Raw genomic sequence first — 24,929 nt, forward strand, 5'->3', positions numbered from 1 at the left:
GCATGACATACATCTATGACCTCAAATGCAACTTATAGCTTTCTAGTTATTCACATATCTAATACATATCAAGTATGAATCAAACACAGAGCATACACATAAAAACACAAAGTATACACATGAATATACACAAACACAAAGCATACACATGAATATATGCAATCACGGAGTATACGCGCAAATACACGTGTTGTTAGATCCTTCCTTTTTTTCTTGAGCCAGAAAGTGGGCCTAACCCCTTGTTTCTCCTTGAGCCATAAAGTGGGCCTAAACCCAATCTTTCCTCTTGAGCCATAAAGTGGGCCTAACCTCTATCTTTCTTCTTGAGCCAGAAAGTGGGCCTAACCCCAATCTTTCTCCTCCTATTCCAATTTGAGCCAGAAAGTGGGCCTAACCCCAATCTTTCTGCTCCTATTCCAATTTGAGCCAGAAAGTGGGCCTAACCCCAATCCTTCTGCTCCCAATCCATTCTGAATCAGAAAGTGGGCTTAACCCCAATCCTTCTACTCCTAATCCATTTCGAGTTAGAAAGTGGGCTTAATCCCAATCCTTCTGCTCCTAATCCATTTTGAGTCAGAAAGCGGGCCTAACTCCAATCCTTCTACTCCTAATCCATTTCAAGTCAGAAAGTGGGCCTAACCCCAATCTTTTTGCTCTCGTATGCTCATTGATGTGTCGTGAACTTTCTCGAATATGCTTCAAACATTTGCTTAATATGCCCCATAAATCTTGAGGGTGCCATAATTACTAGATTGGCTCCTCCACAAAGCTCCATTTATTTATTGTCCCTTCTTCTCTTGCTTGGATGCTTTTAAGATCTTCCTCATTGTGCCTTGTTTTCTTACTTGGATTTCCTTTGTTTCTTAGTCGAACATTGCCTCTATATTATGTAATTGGCTTTCTTCCTTCCTCTTTCGATAGCCCCTAAAGCTCGTTGACTTAATTGCACTAACTAATTTCACTCAGGCTGGCAGGAACATGCTCTGATACCACTTGTAATGTCCCTTTCTTGCCTAATATACTTGTAGAGTTATTGCAAGGCATGTATATTCAGTCTGCTGTAGTAATTTGGACAGATTCAATTCGATGTTGTTTCCCTCTTTAAATGCACAGGTCTGCTGTTTATATCAATCGGATCTGCTACCTATACTCAGATATATATATGTGTCTATGGGAATCCTTTCTATTCCATCAGATCTGATTCTCTGATAATTGATATAATGTTTCCTCTTCTTTTCCTTCAATGCCTGCTTTATTATTGTTTGCAGATTTGTATTTGTGTTCTGATCTCTTTGGTAAATGTTCATATCATTCTTCCAGATTTTCTCATAATTCTGATTTATGTCTGCTCCTAAATCTGCTTTTAACACTTTAGATATTTTGTTCTACTCCTTGGATCCTACTTTCTCAAATGAAAATTTCTCCACTTTATATCTTCCAATGTATGGGAGAGTCATAGCTCTTCTTAATGTTCACAACCTTTCACAATTACCACCCTTCGAAAGGGTCACAACCTTTCATCATTGCTGAGTCACTTCCTTATCTTCTTCCCATTAATGATTCCTTAATTCCTTTGCTCCCTTCTTTCTCCCTCCCCTCCTCCCTCTCCCTCCCCCTTTTTTTTTTCAAATGAAGTTGCCTTCTCTCCCTTTTATATCTTATTTTTGAGGGAGTCACAAATTTTCATTTCATGCCTTTTGACCATTCATTAAACTTAACTAAATTTTAATTATATTAATTTTTTATTTTTATTCTGTTATATTTTATTTTATTATTATTATTTATTAACAAATCCTATTTCAACAAGGGGACATTACAAAATATTTGACCCATCTCTCTCTTCTTTTGCTCGAAGCCTCACATTCTACTCCTTCCCACTTCACATTTTAGAATACCACATATCATGCACATGCTAAACAAAACTACCATAAATATTATTGCAAAAATCATTTGAACACAATATTTTAATATTCTATTATATAACAAGATACAATTATGTAATGCCCCCTTCCTGATTGCCCTAGAGTATGCCTTAGAATCACCATTGCAACAAATTAGGGTTAGGGTTACATCTTTACCAAGTAAAATATCTCTTAAAATAATGTGATCTTGGAATCGAATCCCTCAATCATAACATAAGAAACATATACACATATATAATATATATCCATTATTAGGGTTAGTCCATAACACATGACATTCATATAATATTTATAACATCATTTGAAACACATTAGGGTGTGGGAAAGGAGCATGATAGGTCTGCACAAAGCCATCCCACTCTAAGCGTAAGAGCCGAACTTTGGCCCTCTTGACCTTGATGGCAGGCAACATGGACATCCACTTGGGGTATTCTACCTAGTGGGGTGCTTGTACCTGCTTTCCCTATCCATGCTTCATCTCCTAAGATTAATAGCCATCATTACAGATTCAGAGAGATCATAATGGAGGATCCTCAATTGTCCTATCTAAGGCCAAAAGTAGAGCTTTGGCCCTCTTGGTCCTGGTGGCAAGCAACATGGATATCCTCTTGGGGTATCCTACCCAGATGGCAATCCTCATGATTTCCCCCTTCCTTACACCTCCTTCCTTCTATACATGAGGGGGGTTTACAAACAGATCTATTAATCAGACATGCAATTTATATCCAATCATACTTATATCTATATAAGAAATAAATGTTGACAATTAATGCATAAGCTAGATATATACCACAAGAGCTATTATTCAGATTATTATTTGCTGATTATAACATGTCTCAATCAGATTAGTGAGACATCTTGGAAATGGGGATGAGTCAAATAGACCCAAGGATGTGTCCTCAGATAAGCCTGCTTGCAAATTAACTGATTTTGCATTGATAGACAATTCATCAAATAGTTTGCAAACATCAAACCGTTCAATTTCCAGAGTTTTGTGCTTAGGAACAGCTGCAACCATCTTTCATAATCAATGGAAAATAAGTTGTCAAATAAGGTATGGGTAAGGTAGATGGGTACGGTATGGCCAATGTGGCAGATTTTTTTTTGGTTTGGTACATTTGGGTTTGTCTGTGCAAAAACATATAAAAGTCATAATTATATTCATATATACGAGAGCCTAAAAACAAGAATTAAATTTAGAACACTGCATATCATGCACATGCTGAACAAAACTACTATAAATATTATTGCAAAAATTAATAGAACAGAATATTTTAATATTCTATTAATTAACAAGATACAATTACAATGAGAATCATCTCCTTATATAGACATTGGAGAATGAAACCATCGAAATGGATAAACATTACATGACTCACTTGAAGCTAAAAAGCAAACTTATAAAAAATAGAAATAAAACTTGCCACTAAGGTGACTTTATTACAACTGTAGGTTTAATCTTTTAATATTTTAGTATTATTCTAAAACCCCTCGTAAGGCTTACTTCATTGAACATAGAACATAACAAACTGAAAAACAACCTGAACCATGAATATGCCATTCTGCAGAAGCTTTTCTTTGAAAACAAGGTAGAACTCTATTAAGTTGCCTCGAACCTTAGTAAAGGTGTAGCTCCCAAGTTGAATATTCGATTTCTCGGAGTATATCCTCCCTGAACTCCCAAATCATAGATCTTTTGAACCATTGGACAACGATGCATGTTGAACTACTTCACTGAGCTTCCTCAAGTTGTTTCAATAACCCTTGTAAGGGTATGTTTCAAGATCACAGACTCCCAAGCTAACTAGGCAACCATCCATTTTGAGTTTTATCTATATTGGGTTCCTTCCTATCTTCAAAATGTGGGTGTCTTAAAATAGGTACAATTCAATTGATATAATAATCTTTCTAGGTTCTCTTGGTAATGCATCTGGAGGATCTTCAACATGGCAACAAAATGTGTCAGCATTAGCTTCGAGAAGTACCTCAGCACATTTTACAAGATACCCATAGACAAAGTGCATGTCTGCTCAACCTTCCGAGTCTTCTCCATCTTTATTGTGCTGATCATTTAGAGCAACACCAACAAAAAATTCCATTTTTGAAAATATAATGAAACTGAATATTTTCAAACCTTATTACTTTTTTGTCGAAATTTTGAATAAATTTAGGACGCTGATCTACATAAAAGCATCACACAGAACATCCATTGCAATCCATTAGCCGTTGACAATATGGTAGCAAATATTACAAATATGGTAGTAAATATTACAAATTTAAAATACAGTATACTAATTCAATATTAGCTTGTCAAAACTTGAATGTCATGATAGATATTTTGAATTCATTGTTCATTGGTTCAATATTAAAATAATACAATTAGGAATAAATGTCATATGGGTCATCATGAAGACTGCCATTAGCATCATCATTGACATTAGATGATGAAGGTAGAGTAGAAGAACCACATGCAATTTCATTGCCACTTGCACTAAATGTTTCTTGGGTATCCGACTCCACAAGAAGTGAAGATTGTGTGGCAGCTGAAAAAATTCAAATCGGTTTGCTTTAGATCTACATTTCTCAACTTTGTGCCCCCTTCCATGTAAACATCTTATCTATGAGTAAGAAGGTGCAAGTTGGAATGCACAGAAACTAACTCTTCTAAATTGCTGCCAATCGTTTGCGTTCACTGAGTGAATGGAGTATGTACTCCAATTCCAATTAGATGAAGAGGAAATAGCAACCTATTGGAGCAAAGTGAGAGAGTTACAATTATATAATAGTGATGGAGCCTCATTTATTTTTCACAACATATATTGCCAATATGGTGATTGTACAATGTTGAAGGACAAACAATTTGCATAAAGACATTTTGCAATAGTTTGATCTGCAATCTCTCTAGCATCATTTTGAAATGGTTTTCCTATGACTCTCTCATTCTCTTCACATTAGCAGGTGTTTTGTTCCTATGCAAAAACAGGTGCCTTTGTATTGCATCATTAGGGAAGACACTGTGAGATGAAGAAGCAAGGGCCTCTGTGATCCCCTTCCTCTTCTCAAAGGATGGTCTGCAGTACAAGCAACTCCTACATTTGCTTCCTCTTCTTCTCTAATATATTTTCATATTTGATGAGGTGGCAAACTATTACTATCCTTTCCTAGACAAGCTTTGATTTTCATATTGGAAATGGCACAAAATTGGGCTTTTGCCTACTGTATGAGTTAGTATGCTTCCCATTGTAGACACTGCATATCCAAACCAATGTTCCACCATGTCGAATTTGTTTGATCATTTGCACATGCCTCCATAATGGTCATTTTAGGTCGGTTTTGAATGTGGGTCTACCAAAGGAGCTATCACTTATTGCCATTATACGACAACTTCTAAATCAATTATTATATAATAAATGTTAATATTTAAATTTATAATTGACAACATATATAATAATTATTAAATTATATATTATTAAATATTTATATTTGTTAATTATAAATAAAATTAGAAAAAAATATTGAACAATTTGAACTTTTAGTCTATCACTGTGTATATTTAACATTCAATATTTATTAAACATTATAAATTAAATTATGTATAATATTATAATTATGTTAATAAATAAAACAAATATCATAGCTAACAATATGAAAACCTAAAACCAACAAAAATAAATTATAAATTTACAATTGAAACTTTAAGGAAAATATTTGAAACAATGAAAAGTTTAAAGTTAAAACCAAAAATAAATTTTTTTCTTTTGGAAGGAATCTCTTACCTTGTTGAGCGTTGGTTGAGGGCAAATGGAGAGCAACAAGAAGCGATAGTGCTGTGCAAAATTGCGTCGACCCTTGCTACAAGCTACGTTGTTTGAAGATAGTTTTGGTCCCAAACTTGAACCCTTTTGCTTTTTGTAGACGGTCATTCTTCTATGCAAAACAAATGTTGAAAACAATATGCTCACAACTTTGCTATCTATTGTGTTGGATGTAGATCAATATTAAAATTTCAAACTGAAAGCAAAATGCTTTTTGAAACTATAGGTTAGGGTTTTCACTCATATGAAAAAACGAAAAAAACTAGGAAAACTGTGCTCAAATTGCGTTGGGATTTGTTTGGAAATGCCACATCAACAGTGGATTCGTCAGGAGTCGGTTAGAGACTAGTTGAAACAGTTCTACCTTTAAATATCCGAACCTTGTCCAATTCTACATGGATTTTGAGTAGTACTCCATTTTAGGATGTATTGCTCCTAGAATTGGTAGTTAAAATGGGCGATTTGGCAACTTAGTAGAAAAACTTACAAACAATTGCCATGTTTTGAACAATACATAGGTGTTTTAACAAACAGTTTGCAAGCATACACCATTGCTGATATCTCATACATTTAGTGTTGATTTACATTCATTTATATATTCAGTATTCTCAGATCCACTTACAAGTCAAAATACAACAATTACTACTTTTTTAAACTACTAGCCAACAATTGATAAAGAAAACATTTCATTAAAAAATTGTCATGTAAACTGAATACTAGATAAAATGATGCCCAGAATGTTTGGTACAACGAAAGGATGATGTTAATGCTGCCCCTTGTTGAATGGCTGATTTATTGATTCAAAACTGATGCACTACTACTGTAGATGAAATTTGAATTCATTCCCATTCTGCAGCAGTAAAATCCAGACTAGTATGACCTTGTTAATGGCTGCCATTCTCACTAAAGTCTGCTGGAACATGGCAGCCTGCTGTTGGAGCGATTTGGCTGGAAATGACTATGAATGGAGTCCAAAATCAGATTCCTAAGTGCTGTGCCTCCACAAACCTCATGCACCCTCTCATTGTTGTATAACCCTCTTATGAGCAACAGTAAGTGAGGCCAGGTTTGATTTCAAACCACAAAGTGTTACGGCCTGCAAAAACTAATAAATTAATCTTGTATACAAATAGCGCCAGTACTCAATCTTCTGTTCCTATCCTGATATGATTTACAAGCAAAGTTTATTTAATCTCTCCAAACTGAATTATTCCAACACAATAAAATCTCCTTCAAACATTCAACACATTGGTAAATGTTGGATGGATTCACTCAAATGGCTAGGAAGGTGTTCGTCCTTCAAATCATTCGTTGTTGAAGGTTTTTTGTTCTACGGCAGAATAGATGAACAATGTTTATTCTTCACAACCTTGGGTTTGATAAAACTGTATGGAATGATCTTTCTCTTCTCCAATTCTTCTTTTATACACTTTTTAGAAATAATAAAATATTATTTTCTACAACATTTCATTTCCCTCCAAAAGTGGACTTTTGAAATTTTCTTTTAATTTAACTTTGGTGGACTTTTGAAATTTTCTTTTAATTTAACTTTTGAGTTCCAAAATAAGTCACTTTTATTATACTATTCAACCTTATAAAAAAACTAATTAAATACAAGTTGCCTTTAAACTGATATATTTAAACAACTTAATTAAGTAATTAATTATTCCCTTGCAACATCCCAATTAGTTTACGGGAATTCAAATAGGGTAAGGGTCCTTCATAAACCTCATGTTTGTGAAGGGGTCATTACAGTTTGGGTTGTTGCAGTCAAATGCAAGGATTCAGAGAACTGTCCATGGAATGGTTGTAAGCTCTGCAAGATTAAAGGTACTATATCATCAGTATCTATTTGTTTTTGAATAGATGACAACTAATCATAGAGATCTATTAATTGTAATAGGTATTCATCGATGGATCCTTCTTCCTGCAACTTAGTAGGAAATAACAGATTCTTATGCAATGCCTGCCTGCTTTTGATGTCTAGTCTCTTGGTTTATGCAGAATCTTGATGCCAAATTGATTTTCCATATTTCTGGGACTAATTCATCTACATTTGACAACTTTATAAGCATTGAAGCTTCTTGGTGTTTTTGTGGGATCTTCAGGTGATCTCATTTTTTTGTTCAATACAATTTACTTACAAATAGTGAATGTTTACTGCTCAACAAGCTTTTCCTGGTTAACATTTGAGATTTAGGTAGATTTAAAGATCGATAATTGGTCATTGTGAGTCACTATCAGTGGACATTAACAATTGATCTTTTTTTAATGTGTCAGGAGTCAGGATCTAGACGCCTTTTAATCACCCAAGGATCTTAAATTTTACAAATCTCGGAACCCATCAATTCCTTTAACTCCTTATTTGTCTGTCCTTGGTATACTAATACGATCTCCCCAATATAATTTCTTATACAAGTATTAAATTGTTCACACAACTTTTACATATGATTTGTACAAATAAAAATATTCTACAAAGTTTGGTATGGAAAAGGTGAAGCTAAGAATAACCCTTTATACACCCAACTTTCACATTTATAAGGCTTTGTCAGTGGCCGCCTTGTTATCAGAAGTTCTATTATCACACATCAACAACCAATTACTTAACTGTGACTGTCATTTGGGCATCATTCTGCCGGGAAGCTATTTGAAGCCTGTGATACCATATTTACTGTAACCACAGTTTGTCAATTTCCAGGTAAATCCTGTGCATGCACCTGCTGCACATCAAAGGATGCACTGCCCCAAGACATTCTGGGCTTCCTTCTTCTAGTCTGACGGTGCACACACACACTGCCTGATGGAACACACACCTTTGGTTATTTGTGCGATGTTCACCTGCTGTGTTTTGCTTGCTTACTGGCAATTATTGTCTTTCTAACATAATCAACACCTTAAAAACAAAGACCCCAAACAATTTCAGCTAAAATAAGTTTGATTAAAATAATACACTTCTGATTATTCACAAGGCCCTGGACTTTTGAAAAACAAATAATATACCAAAAAAATAAATCTAGAGATCAAATTTGAGCAATGAAAATACAACTTATCATGCAAACAAATGTTAGACTGCTTTAAAGTTTTTTAAAGGTTCCCTTGTTTTCACACCATATTTACTTGCTATACTTTTGAAAAACAATTAATATACCAAAAAAATAAATCTAGAGATCAAATTTGAGCAATGAAAATACAACTTATCATGTAAACAAATGTTAGACTGCTTTAAAGTTTTTTAAAGGTTCCCTTGTTTTCACACCATATTTACTTGCTATCAAAAGTTATTTTGACCAAAAAGATGTTTGCAGTGGATTTGTCAAGTCTATTTAATCAATATTTGAGATGACTGAAGCCACAATCATGTTTTGACAACTTATCAAAACATATTGCATGAGGAATACTACCTGTTAGCATTGCTATTTGTATTTGGCTTTCCGCACCTGCACTTTATTTGCAAGCCACAGATGCCTTATGCTGCAAGTTTTCTCATGCCGCCAAGAGCACATGATGTTCTCTTTCAGATGTTCATCAATTGTGGAATTCCAGACACAAGGTGATGTACAGCTGTGTTGAGCTCTTGAAAATCACGTGCAAGCAACATTCTAGATGCTGTTCTCACCAGGCCTCCTGCTGCTGTTGGATCTCCAATCTGCCTTCAAGTGCTTCAATAGGCTGTTGCTTACCCCCAAAAAAGCATGCTCTGATACACTGTGACCTTGGATAGACAGACCAGTATTTCTCCTTTATGCTATGCCACTGTATATAAGCTGGCAACTGTACAATAACCGTGTAACAATATGTAAAAAGTTAAATGATAATGCTCTTGCAGTGGGTATAAAAAATCCACGTATTTGAGCAAACCCAAACAACTATTGCTTTGCTTAACCATTCTAATTTACCTAAAATTCACCTATTAGCATTTTTGTTGCAATAGCACTATGATCATTGAAAGTACACAGGTAGGCTGCACTGATATGTATGCAGGTATCTCATCCCTGACCTGGTGACCTATACTTTTGGCTCATATATTATTCTATTGATCATAAACAAATAATATAGTATTACAGGGATTCTGACAGTCAGTACAGGCTTGGTGTAAAACAGTTATGTGTGCAAGCTCTGTCAGCGATGGAAACCTAAATATTGGTTCCTGTGTTGTTAAATTTGTTTCTCCTGGCTTGCAGGAATAGCTTAGTTCTATGTGAAATAAATTTAATGCTGCTTAATTGATGTTATCATCTTCTTAACAAGCTTTGGTCTGTTGTCCTACGCTCTTTTATTTTGGCAGCCAGGCTATTGGTAAAATGGTTGGGAGGAGATTCAAAGGGTTGAAGAGACTTACTTGCCAGGCACATTAGATCTTGATCTCAGGCTGCAGTTCCACCTGACGCTCCTTCGTTTTATCTCTAGACTAGTGGTTGTATTGTTAAATAGCTAGGTAATGATTGTGCCCTGATTCTCTACCTATCAGGGATCTTTGATGGTGTTTTGCTTCATAAATAACTTGTCTGATTTTGATGGGGATATAAATGATCAAATCCATTTTTCTTGTATAAATTTTTTTATATAGAACATTCATGCATGTTGCATTTTCACTTTGAGTTGTTGTTGTTGTGTGTTGTGGGAGTCAATAACTGTTTCAAAGTATGTAAGATAGAACTTAGTATTCTGATTTTCCCAGATTCTGTAATATTCATGAGCGAGTCTGCTAATTCCAATTCATATTGTGCACTTCGTAATTTTAGGGCAATGATATTGTAAATGTTTTTGCCATAAATGCATACCTTTCATCTTAGTTTCCCTTCTTTACGTGTTTGTCTTTAACCTTGTTCAGTTTTGAAGTTATGATTGACTGTTTTCGGTACATTTTTATGCTTCATGATAGACATATACTAAGTCCTGTTGAAATTAATTAAATCATTCATCTATTGATGTTTGACAGAATGTGAAAATGAACAAAAACGAGCAGATGATGCAAGCAGAAGGGCAGGAGAGGAGGAGAGAGAGAGACTGGAACTTGAGAAAGAGCATAATTCCTTGAAGTCGGAATTTGCTTCTGTTTCACAACGCTTAAATGATATTGAGAGCAAAAGCAAAATTGACGAGAACAGGAAAGACGAACATGCAAAGATAATGAAAGCCAATACTGATGAAATAAAGAAACTACAAGAACTTCTAGAAAAAGAGCAACAAACATTACAATTTGAGAAGAAAAGGTTAGAGGGAATGAAGAAGCAGGTAAATGCAGAAAAGAAAAAGGCTGAGGATGAAAAGAAACATGCAGATATAGCCAGAAAGAAGGCAGAGGAAGAGAGAAAGTGTGCAGGAGTAGAAAGAAAAAAGTTTGAGGAAGAGAAGAAACGGGCAGATGCAGAGAGGAAGAGGGCAGAAGATGAGAAGACAAGGAGAGAAACGCTAGAAAAGAATTTCCAACAGTTAGAATTGGAGAAGATTAGTGCAGAGAAGGTGAGAAGATGCAATGAAGAAAAAACAAATGCAGCAGATTTGCTGCAAAATGCAGTAAAGAAGTCAAAGGAAGAAAAGATACTGAAGGAGCAATTGAAGAAGGAACAGCGACAATTGAAGGGTGAAAGGAAAAGGGGTGAAAAACAGAAAAAACAAATAGAGTTATTAGAGAAAGAGTGCTCTATGTTGAAGGAGCAGTTGGAAAAGAAACAGCATTGCTTAAATACTGAATTGAAAAGAGCTGAAGAAGGAAAAAAACAAAGGCAGACAATAGAGGGAGAATATTCTGTTTTGAAGGAGGAGATGGGATCTGCTTTAGCAAGAAACTCAGATAGGAAGAACTTGAAGAGGGAAAAATTATTAGACGAACTTCTGAAAAAAGAACAACAAGAATTGAATTCTGAAAGGAAAAGAGCTGAGGAACAGAAAAGACAAATAGAGGCATTAGAGAAAGGACATTTTCTGTTAAAGCAACAGTTTGAGATGTCTGAAATGAAAAGAGCTGAAGAAGATAAAAGACAGAGAGAGGCATTGGAGAGGGAATGCTCTGTCTTAAAAGAGGAATTGGCTAACATCCTTGGATGTTTGAAGTCTCATGATGGCCAACTTAAGGATACAAGAAGAGAGCTTCAACAATTGCAGATGGAGGTTCATCCGGTAAGTCAGTGTTCTGCTCCTTTTTTTGTTTATTGTTCCTATCACATACAAATCTTTCTGAAAATTCCTGTGCATGCTGATTTGAGTATAGTCATTATTTGCATCAAATGATGCTTACAATTGTGACTTTAAAATTATTTACTAAAAAGTTATATAAACATGGTTTTCCTTGACAATTTCAAACATCCAAGAAATAGAGAATGAAATAGTCCTGGAAATAAGCTATAACCTCTCTTTCTATGTCTATGGATGTTATTCTATGGATGATATTCAAAATATTTTCTGATTTTAATTTCCCTAGGCATCTTTGAAATCCAAGATGCAGAATAACTTTTTAATTGTTACATCTCTTCTTGGTTACTTTGCTCATTTCAGAAGTCTCGAACAATATTTCCTAGTACTTTGTCGTACTGCAAATTTGGGATCTTTGCCAAATTGAGTATGCTCTAAGTCGTTTGATTGCACCTGGGCGTGAATGTGTCAGGACCGTGTCTCATTGCAGATGTAGGATAATTAGCGGTTCTGGATTGTGTCCTTCTGCAGATTGAAATTTCAATTTTAGTATATCTGGATAGAGATGTGCATAGCTTGCAAAGCATTTAAGAAGAATATCATTAAGACTGCTATCCTATCCCACAGAGATGATTTATTGTATCAGCTTCAACATGCGAATGTTTTCATGAAGTTGGATCTCAAATCTGAGTATCACCAATTCAAATGGAGGTGGAGGATGCCTACATGACTACTTTCAAAACAAAGCAAGGTCTATGCGAATGGATAGGGCTTCCTTTTTGTTTTTGCAATGTTGCAGCTACTTTTTTGAGATAAATGAATGATGTATTGTGAGACTTCATAGATACATATGTAATAGTCTATCTAGATGGTATCCTTATTATTAGGATAACATGGGAGGAACAGCTGCCTATTTGAAGGAAGTTCTGGAAGCTTTAAGGAAAGATGACTTTCATGTAATATGAAGAAATTTTATTTAAAGATTACTTTAGGAATGGTTGCTGGTAGTAAGGAATTGTAGTGCGAATAATATATTATATTTGAAAAATTAATAAAAAAAAAAGAGTGTTCCCTGGGGATGCATTCTTGGGGGTTTTCCCACATTTCCTAAAAGAGGGACATTCTAGTATGGGCAGATGGGAGGAAAATATCCCTCTGCATTTTCTTTTTAAATAAATTTCTTGACCTCCCAAGGACATTGTCTCTATGTGGGGGAACATCTCTTTGGAATCTCCCACGTTGGAGAACACTAGAAGGATGCCAGGTTGTCCTCAACATCTATGTCATGTTCCCTGAAGCCTATCAAACTTCCACATGGACTTTTTTTTTTGAATTCTTAAAAAGCCCTAACTATTGTGTGGCCCCCACCTCCAACATAAATATATTGTTTACTCTGTTTTCCATAACCCATTATCATCTTAATGCTTCTTTTTGCATTTTAAGTTTTTGGTTTGTTACAAACAAGAAGAGAGTTCAACAAATTTAATGTTGAAGAGAGGTGAAGGAAAACGAAAAAGGAAGGAAGAAGGACGAGGAAAAGGAGGAAGATGTTATTTAACATATCTGTGTTTTTAATAATTTTTATTTCATTTTCACCTGTTCAAGACTTTGATTTGTTTTTAAAACCTGTTCAAACTTGCAAGCTTCTTGTTTTAACTTTTTTTTTCTAATTGCTTTTGGTGTACAAAAGGCTGTTTTTCATTAATTTTGCAAGTATAATCTGCTGTTTTTTTGTCTTTGAAATTATCAAATACAAAATCTGCAGTTTTTATATTCATATAGTTAATTTTTGTTGTATCCATTTGTAGAAGCAAAATGGATTCATTTAGTGCCAATGATGATCTTGATTTGGACAAAGGAAAAAGCTCAACCTCAACCACAAGTAATTCAATTGGGAATGCATTGCAATCAGAATGACAAATGATAATTCGTTATATTAATTACAAAAGAGATGGAGGTTCCTTATATGGAGAATACAAGACGATCTTTCCATAATGAAAACGATCAAGAATTGAAACATGAAAGAAACATTCTAAAAAGAAATTATGACTAAGATGATCATTATAGCAACATAACAATTACTTTATTACCCTTCCTTAATGGTCATTCTACTAACTACCCTATAGAAGACTTGACATAATCTGCAGGTCATTGGGCGACGAATGCATAGGAGGCTGCCCCTTTCTCCTTAGAATGCTTGGTGACATGAGCTTGCTGCTGAGATCCTCCCTGGTTATGCAAAACTTCTGGATGTGACCAAGTTTACCACAATCCTTGCAACATGAGGTTGGGTAACAAAGCTATCCCTCTTGCTATCCCTCTTACTATTCAGAGATATGAAAACCAAGATCAGCTGCTCAAAAAACTTAATGATTCTAAAAAAGTTAAAAACCACAATTTTGCCAAAAATCATCAGAAGAAGGAACGCCCACAACTTCACATTGCATAATAACAGAGACATCACGCTGCAAAGAGAACCTTCAACAAAAATCGTGCAAAATAATCATCAGAAAAGCAACAGATACATTGCGTGACAGAAGAACACCATAGACTTTGTGTGGTATAAAAAACTCCACCAGACCAGAAAATTGAGACCCCTGGGCCCACAACAAACACTAGTCATGCCCAGAAAACTTGAGTTGTAAACCATAGTCGAAGAGAATCCTTTCACACGGAAAGAACACTAGATGTCGCGTGGAAATACCTTCAAACAGCAAAAATCCTTAGCCTAAGATGACATGGTGCGCAACCATTAAAAAACAAAATCCGTCACAATTTTTTTTGAAAAACCCTTAACAAATTTTAGATTGTAGTGTACCCATGAATTTTAAAAATTTTGTCAAAAAATAGATCCGCTAAAAATATTGCTTCAAAAAACAGAGAAGATAACACCTAGAAACCCTAGCTCTTACACCCATGATTAAAAAATCATGCAGGAATTGAAACCCCTAGGCTATAGAAAAACAAAACCACACGTCCCGGAATAGCAAAAGACCCTCGAATACAGACCTGTCGCGGAATGAAACACCTTCACATGAAAGAAGAAACTCTTGAACAATGAAGAATCGTCATGTGGGAAAATCCCTTGAACAACAAAAATGCCTCGCACGGAAAAGAGACAGCCAAAAATGCACAAACCCTAATCGTGGGAGTAGTTTACAGCTTTTGTAAAAATGATTTGACATACAGATTGCGGTGTACATGACCTACAATTTTTCAAATGTTGTGAAAAAGATCCAGATGCAGCATGACTCAAAAACCCATGCGATCTTCACATGACCCTCGATTTTATTTTTGAAATCTTTTTGTGAGTTGCAGGTAAGGACAACTTTGATTTGCCTTAAAAATTCTTCATCAAAAAAACCCTTGAATCCGTCACGAACTGGGTCAAACAATGTTGTAGAAAAATGCAAATCACAGGCAGAAATGACCATGATTCATAAAAACCTGCGATTTTCACAAATAAATCCTTCAAAAAATACACCAAGAATTTTTTCATAAAAAAATCGATTAAAAAATTCTTAAAAAACACTCTAGGTAGAAGCCACGAATTTTTATTAAAAAAAAAGCCGCTAAAAATTAAACCTGCTCTGATACCATGAAATGATAATTCGTTATAATAATTACAAGGGAGACAAAGGCTCCTTATATAGAGAATACAAGATGATCTTTCCATAACGAAAACGATCGAGAATAGAAACACAAGAAACATTCTAAAAGAAACTATGACTAAGATGACCATTATAGCAATATAAAATATTTACTTTAATAGGCGTGATATGCCAAAGCCCTATTTAAAAAGAAAAATCCTTTGTACTAGTTTGCAATGATGCTTGACACAAAAAGAGTAGCTAATTAAAGTGGAAGTTATTGAAAACACAACATTTGCTTAGAGGCTTGGTAGGGTAGCATTATGAGTGTTAATGCACACATTTTACATAGGCTGAGTAAATGGGTTGGCTCTTGTTTGAAACTCACACTTGAGGAGAGGGTTGAGACGATCAAATTATTTAAGGAGGGTGTCACTACTTCAATAGTTTCTTGTATGCCATGAGGTTTAGGGCTTTCAAGTGGACCACCTTCATTTCCATCATTTGAGGTGTGTGCAATGGAATCAAGGAGAAATAGAAAGCTTCAGGTTCATCATTATTGAACCTAATAACAAATATGTTCAATGTGCAAGCAAGGGAGGTATTAGAAGAGGTCATTGCCAATTTCTATTTGGTAATGGCATTCATTTTGATTTTGATTTATCTCCTTCGGACAATTATCTTTTTGACAAGGTAGACAAAGGAGGTCCTGATTATGTGGGTCCTAGTAAGACTAGATTGGAGAACTACTCTCTTGGAAAAATATCATTCCAAGGTTAATTTGTTGATGGAGGAGAGGAAGGCTAAATTGATAACATAGAGCCACAACATGAGCATGGATGGGTGGATGGATATTAGACACCATCCGCTAATTAACATTATAGTTTCATGCATTGATGGACGATATTTATAGAGGGCAGTTGATGACTTGGGAAAATGCAAAGATGTTGAGTTTTAGTTTCAAATTTGTGAGAAGCTGTTGTGGATTTCAATTCTCAAATGTAGGTCAAATGATTATTGATGCAACATATTTTTGTGAGGTAGTAGGTAGATTAATTCAATCTACATATAGGCACATTCATTGCACTACTTATGTGCTTGCTATAAAGTATGAACAATACGCTCAAAGACATTGGAAAGATAAATTGGGTAAAATAGGTCCCGGTGGATGCAAGGGAGGTGCAAATGTTCATTTGCCACCACTAGACCTCATTGGCATTGTTTAGACCTTTGTAAAGAAAAAATCCATCAAATTAGTTGAGACTTGATTTGTTTCCTATTTCATTCTACTAGAGAAGAAGCTTGGTTTGCAAGAGCTTTTGCAACTTATGATAATGACATGATGGAATAAGATGGAAGGAGTCAAAGATTGAATGGGGGAAGAGGGTGAAGGAGACTATGATTAGTGACACTTTGCATCTTTTATATGGATGTATTTCTACTTTTTGGTCAAGAGTGGACCAGTTTAGGGGGTTTGGGGGCAACTCCCTTCACAGGGGTTGAGGGGAAGTGCCTTTGTGGGCAGATGCCATTTTTCACAATTTTTTTTGGTTTACAGAGTGTTGATAAATCCTTCCAAATCACTTGACAATCGATTCACATTATGGATATCCAAATTGTTGAAGACTAAAAGAGCAAAAAATTAGTGTTTGTGCAATGATTGAGCTTTTGTTGGACTAGTCAACTTGACTTACGAGTTGTGGGTTATTTGCTAGCCCTGGTAGTAATTTCTAAAATACTTGCGAATGTGATGAATGCTCATCAAATTTAAAATTTAGTCAAGAATTTGTTTGTGGAAGTTGATGAGATATTTTCAAAAACTATTATTTTTTAGCTGAGTTTGAGCTATGTTGAGACAACTTGCACATCCTTTTGACTTGCTTGTGTTTGCAGAGCTGCTCATCAACCTCTAACTTTCTGTTTGCTCAAGCTGACTCAAGTTTCCACCTACAGATCTCAACTGCCCATTGGAGGTCGGGATCTCTACCTTTCAAGTGTACACTCAACAAATATTCCATCTGATGCTACAATCATTACACCAATAGAACTTTATGAATACATCCTATGACCATCAATCACTAGATTTCACAAACATGTGGTTTTTCGTTAGCTGATGTTATCATTTCAAATTGAGGAGCTGCTAACCACCTTGATTTGTATTTTAATTGTTCATCTGATATCTGCAAATGATCATCAAGAAAATTACTCTCTTTTTCTCAAATTTTCGCTATAATGGTAGTAAGGGGTGGAATGTAATGGTTTGTCCATGTTCACAGAAAAAAAAATAGAGTCTTAACATTTTATTAAAAAATATGAAGACATTAAAATTTTAAAATATATTAAATGTTGATGTTATTGTAGTGTCGGGAGATTCTTTCTCCTATCAAATTCAAGATCAGCAGTGTACAAGACCCGATTTGGTCAGAAGCGTGGACATATTAACCAACAATGATTGACAAACGGATATAAGTAATAGCAATTAGTTAATGGTAACCAATCAATATTAAGAGTCACGATTTGCACAACAAACCCACGTATGAAGAGGTGCGTTTATGAAGAGATACAACCCTCTTATGTTGCAAGATTATATATATTGAGGAAATCACAGTGCAAGGGGGTGACGGCATCTAGAGGATTCTCGAGAAGACAGAAGATAAGTTAGGCAAGCATCCATCAGAGGAGGACATAGAATCATTCATAATTATATATATATCGAGCAAACATTCATATGTAGATCGAGGGTCTTATTAGACCAATTCACATCCGACTGCACATCTGAACTGTCATTAATAGAAACTGCCGATTGCTATCTTCATTATACAAGCATTGAGATCGCCATAGGCGACTTCATCTTTGTATCCATTGCAAGAAGCAAATCACCACCTGTGGAACAGCGTTAGGGGAGTAGAGGAATCGTTGTGAATAAAGAATGAAAGTCAGATCATTAAATCATACAACACATTGAAGACAAACTAGTGCTTGAGGGAGGAGTTCGATATCTTCAGCATATTGACATATTGCTTCAGATCGATACCTATTAAGGAGATATTATTTCAGTTGTAAATTCACGCTTAGTGAGGTGCCTTCACTTCATTATTGTATTGGCATTGAGATTGGCCAAGTTGTAAAGGCAAATTTTCTGTATTGTTCAATCATATAAGAGATATTATTGGCTGGGTTTTTTCTCCCTCAAGAAGGAGGGTTTTCCCAGGGTATTTGCTGTGTTCAAGTGTTTATCATTTCTGTACTTCTGCTTATTTCACTTCTGATCCTAAAATTAACATTAAATGCCAGCACAAATAAAATTAAATGTGTATATATAAGATCTCTTATTTAAAAAAAATTCAATTCAACATAAATATGGAAATAAAATAACGATAACTGAGGAGTGAAATCATTACAAATTAGACAAAATTTTTAAGGCATGAATATTATTCAATTTTTTAAAATTAAAATAAAATGCACTGTATATATTATATGAATTTAGGGTTTGTAGGGAGAAATTACCCTACACACTTAAATTTACCTATGCAAACTACTATGTAGGTCTTAATTGTATGCAGGGTATCTTAAGTACATATCTCTTAATTGTAGAGTAGATTATCATATTTATTAGAAATACATACATAGTTGAATCTTGATAAAACAATATGATTTTATACATATTGCCAAAATTAGCTCTATGTCATTCTATTTCAGTGCACTTTAAAATTTACTCGATTCAATTGCACAATTTTTATTTTGAAAATTGTAGAAAAATAAAAATAACTCTCAAAGTAAAAAAGTAAAATAATGTTTAAAATAAAATATCAAATAAAAGTAAACAGGGAAACCTAGGGATGCGTCCCTAGCATTTTTTGGAGGCGTCCTCGTGTATGAAATGTTTTGGGGACGGGGGATGCTTGGGGGATGTCCTTGGGTATTCCATAGGATGGGTTGTGACGTCCCCCAATCGTCCTGGGGGCAGCTGGCTGTCCCCATTAAATTAAAAAAAAAAAGAAAAAGGTTTGAGTTTTGATTTTATTTCTCATATCACCTTATTTTTGTAGTGCATTTATGTTCCCTCGGTTTATGAAAGTTGACTAGATTTGAATACAGTCCATGAAGGTGATATTAACAAGGTGTTGTCAAGAAATATGATAATTTGCAACTTCATTTTGACATGTACTAAAGTCTAAAATGGAAGATATACAAATTATTCCATCCAAAATTAGAGTTATTGTTTCAGCCATGTAGAAATGTCAAATATAAGGAAACACAAAAATACATAAAAATAAAAAAATACAAAAAATCAGAAACACAAAACGGGGACACCACGATAGGGCACATCTCCACTCTTTTGACTATTTAAAAGTTGATGTTCTTTGTAAATATCTTTCGTTAGTAGAGTATTCTAGCTCCTTGGAGCATTGATAGAGTTATAGTGTCAGCATTTTTCTTATGTACATTTAGTGCATCCCCCAACCTTCAAGGGTCAAATGTAATTGTGTGTTTTGAAGCAATTAATGAAATCTTTTGTTATTGTGTTCTACTTTTGATTTGAATTTATTTGTGGATAGTTAATTTGTTATTTGCTTGATAAAGAAAATTGACTTCACATGCTGAGAAACCCCAAACTGCAACTCGCCCTTAATGAGGAGGAAATAAAATGAAACCACTGTTGTTTTTGTATTTGTCATATTGTAGTTGAAATTTGCAGCCTTTGAGCATCTTGTTATAACTTGTATACTATTCTTCAAAGTCAGTGGCATATTGACAGTGAATTTTGTAAGCAATTAAGTGGTTCATAAGTATTATGAAAAAAGCTATGTACTCTCATGTGAAATCTCAATTCAACTCAAATATTATGTATTAAGGATATATAATGTATATGATGAATGGTTTATTAATCTTATCATATGAAATTTTGAATTTTTTTTATATATTATAAAATTTCCCTTTTTATTGTAGTTGCCCCCTGCTGTCCCTGAAACTCAACCCCCTTTTTGAGAGATGTATTTTAGATATCTATGCTAGTGCTAATCTAGTTTGTTAGTTAGATGTCGGGGAATGGCTAAACTACTCTCAACTGCACCACGCATTTGAAATTGGATGGAAGACTGAGCTCTGAGAGCTCTGAAAGGAGGGTCAAATTGATTTGGTCTCTAGTGAATCCTTTGTCTTGTCCCCTTCTTTGGATTAAAATAATTAATTTTTTTTTTTTAAGTTGGGACAACTTAAATAAGATTATTTCAATAAATTAAAAAGTTTTTTTTAAACACTTATATATAGAAAGTATTTTAAATACTTGGAGGGAAAATAAAATTTAACAAAAAATTTGGAGGGCTCCAAAAAGGCAACCATAAAAGAAGCACTTTTACTCATTCATGATAATTCAAGTTATCCTTTGCATCTAATTTTTCAGATTGGAGCAGTTTTTTCAACGTAGGGCACCCAAGGATGAAAGCCCTTGGTTTATTTGGGGTTTGAAAGGACAAAAACCCTCTTGAATTTCATATTTGGGATGAAGGATGAAAACCCTTGTTTCCAATCTTGGGTGATTCCATCTGGGAGTCATGATTCTGCCGATTTATGGTTAATTTGGAATTTGCTACGGCATCACTACGGTATTTTTGGTACCCAAAATTCGTCATTTCATCACCAATGCATATTTGAGGATTTATATATCGAGTTTCAAAATTTTGACGAATTTTTGGGCATCCTAAATGGCTGGATTTGAGTTGTTACAGTCATACCACACTTCTGGTTGACATCATTGGAGGGTTTTGGAAGTAGCTCCACTGCACAAAAATTCAGAATTTTATTTTCAATGGTGGCAAACCATTTTTTTGGAGATATTTATTGGTAATTTGGGAAGCACCAGCTGTGAGGACAGTCCATTCATGCTTTTTTGGCACTTTGAGGTCTGATTTGTGTTTCCAGGGTCTGATCTTCATTATATCAACAGTAAGGAGGGCTAAACATAGTTTGTTTGGTCATTGTAATCTCCCACCACAGCCGTGCAGCTTCTGTACCTGTTTGTACAGCCCTTGACCTAGATGGAACAGCTGTAATTTCAGATCTGAATTTGGGTCTCGAGAAATTTCCAGCTTGTAATAATTTTAGAAAAATTGATAAAATCAGACTTTGAGCATTTCCAAATCTATGTTTGAATCTTTTCTGAGCGTTCGAAGGGACATAGGGATTTTTACCAACCATTAACTTTTTCAAAACTTGGTTTAGGTTTGGCTTATGTAGTGTTTGAGGGTTTCATCAAGTATTTTCCATCATTATATGCAATTTGTTGTTTCAGTTTGTTTTTTGTTTCAAGAAAAATCAGAAAATACAAAAAAAGGTATAAAACCATAAAAAGAAATATAAACTATAACAGGGACATTCCATCCTCTCCCTCTTCTTTTGGCTTCCTAAACCCTACTCTCCCTCTTATTCTTTTCTTTTCCATGGTAAAATAGGAGTTGATATATGCTAGAAGCTTGCTGTTGGCATCTCCTTGCATTTTTATAAAAGCATTAGAATTAGTCAACTAGCATTGCCGTTAAATGGTCTGGCCTTTTGTGGAGATGCGTGGGTATCCAGGTTGTTGGGATTCTTAAAACTGACACAAAGTTGCAAGTAGGCATAAAATCATTGTAGGCTTTGTTGGGTTTGGTGATTGTCATGGTAGGGATCCCTAGCCTCCTTTTGATCCACCTTATTTACATAGGTGTGGGTAACTGTTGTGATGTATTCACACATCGCCCCATTGCAAATGGGGACCTCTGCTTTTTGCTTTCTAGGGTTTGTTTTTTGGGTCTCTAGGGTTTTGTCTGTTAGCCTTTGCATTTTGAGTGCTGTCAGGGGGATCGCTGGATAGCATGCTCTGCTTGAGATAGGATGAGTAAGTGGATGCTCCGAGTTAGGGTTTCCTTCAAGGTCTTCCTTAGGCTTAGTATTGCTAGTGGTGTCTCGTTTGAGTCCGAGGAAGTTAGAGAATGGTTGAGCAAGTTTGGCTAAGGCATAGAAGGAAATCTGTCTAGGATCATGACCTAAGGTAAGGTCAAATAAGTTTGAAGGAGAATCAAGCCTAGAACATGATTTTCGCTCTTGACCCTTCTAAGGGGTCCAGGGCGAAATTCATGTAAAACCCTTTTTTTTGCAAAAACTGGAGTTGTATGTCAACCTAAGGGATAAATTTGCATGATCATGAGGGAAGGAGGCCTAATGAAGTTTGTCCAAGGTATGAGGAGGAGAAAATATGTGAGAAATTGGCTCAAAAGGTGAATTTCGCTCCTGACCCTTCCAAAGGGTCCAGGGTGAAATTCATATTTCCTCTATTTTGCTTCTTAGCTTGACCAAGTTTGGAGCTTATAAGGCATGGTTTGGTAGGTCTTGATGCATATTTGCCTTGAAGAGGAGTTTTTAGACCTTAAGATGATGAGAATCAACCTAAAAGAAGAATTTCGCTCCTGACCCTTCCAGAGGGTCTAGAGCGAAATCTTCCTTTTTTGCCTTCCTTTGGCCTTAAAGCCTAGTTTGACCTTGCCTAGACTCAGTTGGATGGAGGTTTGTCTTGATTGCGATGAAAGGAAGTTGAATTGACTAAGTTTGTGGGAGAATGAGTTGAAAGGAAGATGAAAATCAACTTAGGAAGTGATTTTCGCTCCTGACCCTTCCAAAGGGTCTAGAGCGAAAATCCTTATAACTTTTATTTTCCTCCTTATTTTGGCTAAGCTTTGGCATGATGGAGAAGGAGTTAGTATGTTCTTGCCCTGAGAGGGAGTTGGATGATTTTGAAGATCAAGATTTTAGCCTGAAAGGGAATTTCGTTCCTGACCCTTCCAAAGGGTCCAGAGTGAGATTCACTATAAACCTCTTTTGCTACTTTGTTTGGGATCCAATCCTTGTTCCTTAGGTGGAAAATGATCTAAGTTTGCTTCTTGAGGTGGTCTGAAGTTGGAAAAGTGAGTGGTCAAGCCTAAACTAAGATTTTCACTCTTGACCCTTCCAAAGGGTCTAGAGCAAAAATCCACCTAAGACCCATTTCTTCTCTAGTTTGACCAAATTTTGATTTGCGAGGCATCTTGAAAGGAAGGATGGACATCTTTTGCCATTGGTAATGTTTGAAAGCATTGAAAAGTAAAGGATTTTGAGCAAAATAGTGAATTTCGCTCCTAACCCTTCCAAAGGGTCCAGAGCGAAATTGCTAGAAACACCTATTTTTCCTTGGAAGAGGTCAAGTCCTTGGGTTTTTATGGCGTGGATGGAAGTGAGATAGCATGTCTTTGCCTCTTGAGGTGGTTTGGAATTGGAGAAATGAAGAATCAAGCCTAAAAAATGATTTTCGCTCCTGACCCTTCCAAAGGGTCCAGGACAAAAATCTACTTAGACCTCTTTTCCTTCCTTGTTCGACCAAATTTTGATGTCCAAGGCATGTTGAAAGGGAGAATGAACATGTTGTGGCCTTTGGGAATGTTTGAAAGAGTTGAGGAATGAGTGTTTTAGCCAAGGAAGGAAATTTCGTTCCTGACCCTTCCAAAGGGTCTAGAGCGAAATTCCTTACAAGCCTATATTTTTAACCTTGCTTGAGCTTAAAACCTTGTTCCTAGGGTGAAGAGGGATGAGATTTTACCTTGCAAAGAAGGTTGGGATTGAAAGAATGATGATTTTTGTCTAAAACAAGATTTTCGCTCCTGATCCTTCCAAAGGGTCCAGAGCGAAAATCCTAAAACCCATCCTTTTCTCCAAGATTTGTGCCAAGCCATGCCTAGACCAAGGTAAGGGATGCCCTTGAGTTTGTTCTTGAATTGATTGTTGTCTCAAAAAATTATGGTTTTGGGCTAGAAAGGGAAATTCGCTCCCGACCCTTCCAGAGGGTCCAGGGCAAAATTGTGCAAAACCTATCTTTTCCCTTAATTTTATGCCAAATCTAGGGTGGATCAGGATCAAAGGAGGCCTTAGGAATGACTCCAAATTACCAATGATTATCAAGATTGAAGGAATTGAGCCAAATGATGAAAATCGCTCCTGACCCTTCCAGAGGGTCCAGGGCGAGAATTCTTCAATCACCTAATTTTTCTTGCAAAATCAAATCAAACTTGGGTTGGAGAAGAGAGGAAATGTGTTTTCTTGCCTTGTGAGGTGGTTTCAAGTTGAAATGATGGAGGAATAAGCTCAAAACAAGTTTTTCGCTCTTGACCCTTCCAAAGGGTCCAGAGCGAAAACCCTAAAAATCACCTTTTTATCCAAATTTTGAATGAAGTTAGGCCTAGGCTAGAGTGAAAGAAGCTATTTGGAATCCCTTGGAAAGATTTTTGACCACCAAAGATGCAAATTTTGAGCTAAAATTGGAATTTCGCTCCTGACCCTCCCAAAGGGTCCAGAGCGAAATTCTGGATAGGTCCTGTCCCTGGCTAGTTTTTTGAGCGAATTTGACTTTTTAGGCCTTGTGAAGATCAAACCAATGTTGCCAAGTTGGGAAGTGGATTCAATGT

General features: G+C 35.6%; 1 protein-coding gene across 3 annotated transcripts in view; it reads left to right on the forward strand.

Annotated features, from left to right (window-relative positions):
• The window catches only part of LOC131028058 (uncharacterized), a 133,816-nt gene that overhangs the window by 15,741 nt on the left and 93,146 nt on the right, over positions 1-24,929 (forward strand). For all 3 annotated transcript variants that reach the window (XR_009102563.2, XM_057958241.2, XM_057958242.2), the window contains exon 4: positions 10,677-11,857. Coding sequence is in view for 2 of the 3 variants with exons in the window: in XM_057958241.2 (XP_057814224.2) it covers positions 10,677-11,857 (1,181 nt within the window). In the remaining variant the exon portion in view is untranslated. The remainder of the gene's footprint in view (positions 1-10,676; positions 11,858-24,929) is intronic.

Source organism: Cryptomeria japonica, chromosome 5 (assembly GCF_030272615.1).
Source record: "Cryptomeria japonica chromosome 5, Sugi_1.0, whole genome shotgun sequence".
In the NCBI taxonomy this organism is placed as follows: Eukaryota; Viridiplantae; Streptophyta; class Pinopsida; order Cupressales; family Cupressaceae; genus Cryptomeria; species Cryptomeria japonica.